This window comes from Myotis davidii, unplaced genomic scaffold (assembly GCF_000327345.1).
Source record: "Myotis davidii unplaced genomic scaffold, ASM32734v1 scaffold46, whole genome shotgun sequence".
NCBI classification, from domain to species: Eukaryota; Metazoa; Chordata; class Mammalia; order Chiroptera; family Vespertilionidae; genus Myotis; species Myotis davidii.
The window spans coordinates 5,198,044-5,199,727 of NW_006383006.1; the positions used below are offsets into that span (position 1 = coordinate 5,198,044).

Sequence of the window (1,684 nt, forward strand, 5' to 3'; positions counted from 1 at the left end):
CTTCTGCCCTCCCCGGCGCAGGTCCCCACGGGTCGTGGCGGTGCTGACCAGGCTGTGGGAACCCGAGGCAGGGCAGCCTAACCCTTGTTCGCCCCCTTCCACGAAATGTCGAATTTCCTGCCAAAAAAAGAGCATTTGCGGGGAGTTTCAATTCATTACTTTATTTTGAAGAAAAGTGCTAGCGATGAACATTACTTTAAATAAAGCACTTTTGATGTTTTTCTTGAAATTACCGTGTTTTCTTTGATTACAAAATCTGCACTATTAACCGGTTAATGGTTGGTCCGGATTATTAACCGGTTAATGGTTAATCCGTATTATTAACCGGTTAATGGTTGATCCGCATTATTAACCGGTTAATAATACGATTAACTCTTAACCGGTTAATAATGCGGATTTTGTAATCAAAGAGCAAGGTAAGAGTTTTTAAGCAGTTGGCCCTGGGGACTCAGGCACCTCTTGTGGCCAACCAATAGTTTACATGTTCCAAGTTGAACTGCAAAAAGCGCTATTCTCTAGTATTTAGCAAATGGTTTGAATAAAAGTGCATAAATAATAAGCCGAAATAAATGGAGTCGGAGTTACAACAGACTGTCAAGAATAGGTGAGGAGGGGATGGCGTTTTCCAGGTAGACAATGGGTCATTCAGGCAGAAGCAACAGCAGACGCGAACAGCAGGTGTGACCGGAGAGAAATGGTAACTCAGCGGCCAGACCGCAGGGTTTCTGCTTGAGCATCGCCCGAGTAAGTCAGCGTCCGCCTCTCGCTGGGACTCCGCGCCCTTTCCGCCGCTCTGCTGGCCCCGCCCCTCGGGCGCACTGTGGCCCCGCCCCTGGGAAAAACTAGGGCGGGAGGCGCAGCCCAGTGCGGTCATCTCACGGCGCCTTCCTAAACGCGAGCGGGGGCAGACGGCGCCGTTTAATGACGTCACGATCATTGACAGCGTGAGGCGGCGGCGACTGCTGCCCGGGTGTTGAGCGGCCGGGTGAGGGTCTAAGTTTCTTTCCTGCAAGGCCAGGCCCCTTCAGAGGGCGCGGGGGCGGCCAGGCGTTTGCGGCCAGGGCGGCGGGTGTGGTCTCTGCGGGTCCTGAGGCTGGAGCGGAGGGTGTGGAAGCCCAGCAACCTGACTCGGGACCAGGGCTAGGGGGCGTGTTGGAGGGGAGGCTGCTTCCACGCAGGGTGAGAGGCGCGGCAGTCCGGCTCTGGGCTGGCGGAAGTCTTAGGGTCCAGGCGGGGTGAGGGTCATTGGGCGCTCAGGGTCTGGGCACGGAGCTATCTCCAGGGGTTCGGCGTGGGGTGGGTGGACCACGCTCACGAACCTCTCCCCCCGCCCGCCTGCTCGCGGCGGCTCCCGCGGGCTGCCCGGGCTGGGACTGCTGCTGGGCACCGCCGCGGGCCTCGGATTCCTGTACGCCCTGTACAGACAGCGGTGGAAACGGACCCAGCGCCATGGCCAGAACCAGCTCCTGCCCAACTCACTGGACGTCACGCAGACTTCAGAGCCCAGACGCCAGGGTAGGAGCCGGTCCTCTGAGGCCGCAGTCAGGGCTGGTGGATGGGCCTGGGGTGCAGCCTGTCCTAGCAGAGCCTATGGGACGGGACAGCGGGTGCGGGTGCCTGAGAGCTTCACCTTCTTGGAAAGCTTATTGAAAAGGAAAGCATTCTCCCTCTTCTGTACTCTTTC

At 57.5% G+C, this 1,684-nt stretch overlaps 1 protein-coding gene across 1 annotated transcript in view; it reads left to right on the top strand.

Annotated features, from left to right (window-relative positions):
* RMDN3 (regulator of microtubule dynamics 3) overlaps positions 1–1,684 on the top strand; it is a 25,506-nt gene that overhangs the window by 6,236 nt on the left and 17,586 nt on the right. Inside the window, exon 3 of the mRNA XM_015557530.1 lies at positions 1,224–1,515. Within this exon, the coding sequence (XP_015413016.1) occupies positions 1,224–1,515 (292 nt within the window). The remainder of the gene's footprint in view (positions 1–1,223; positions 1,516–1,684) is intronic.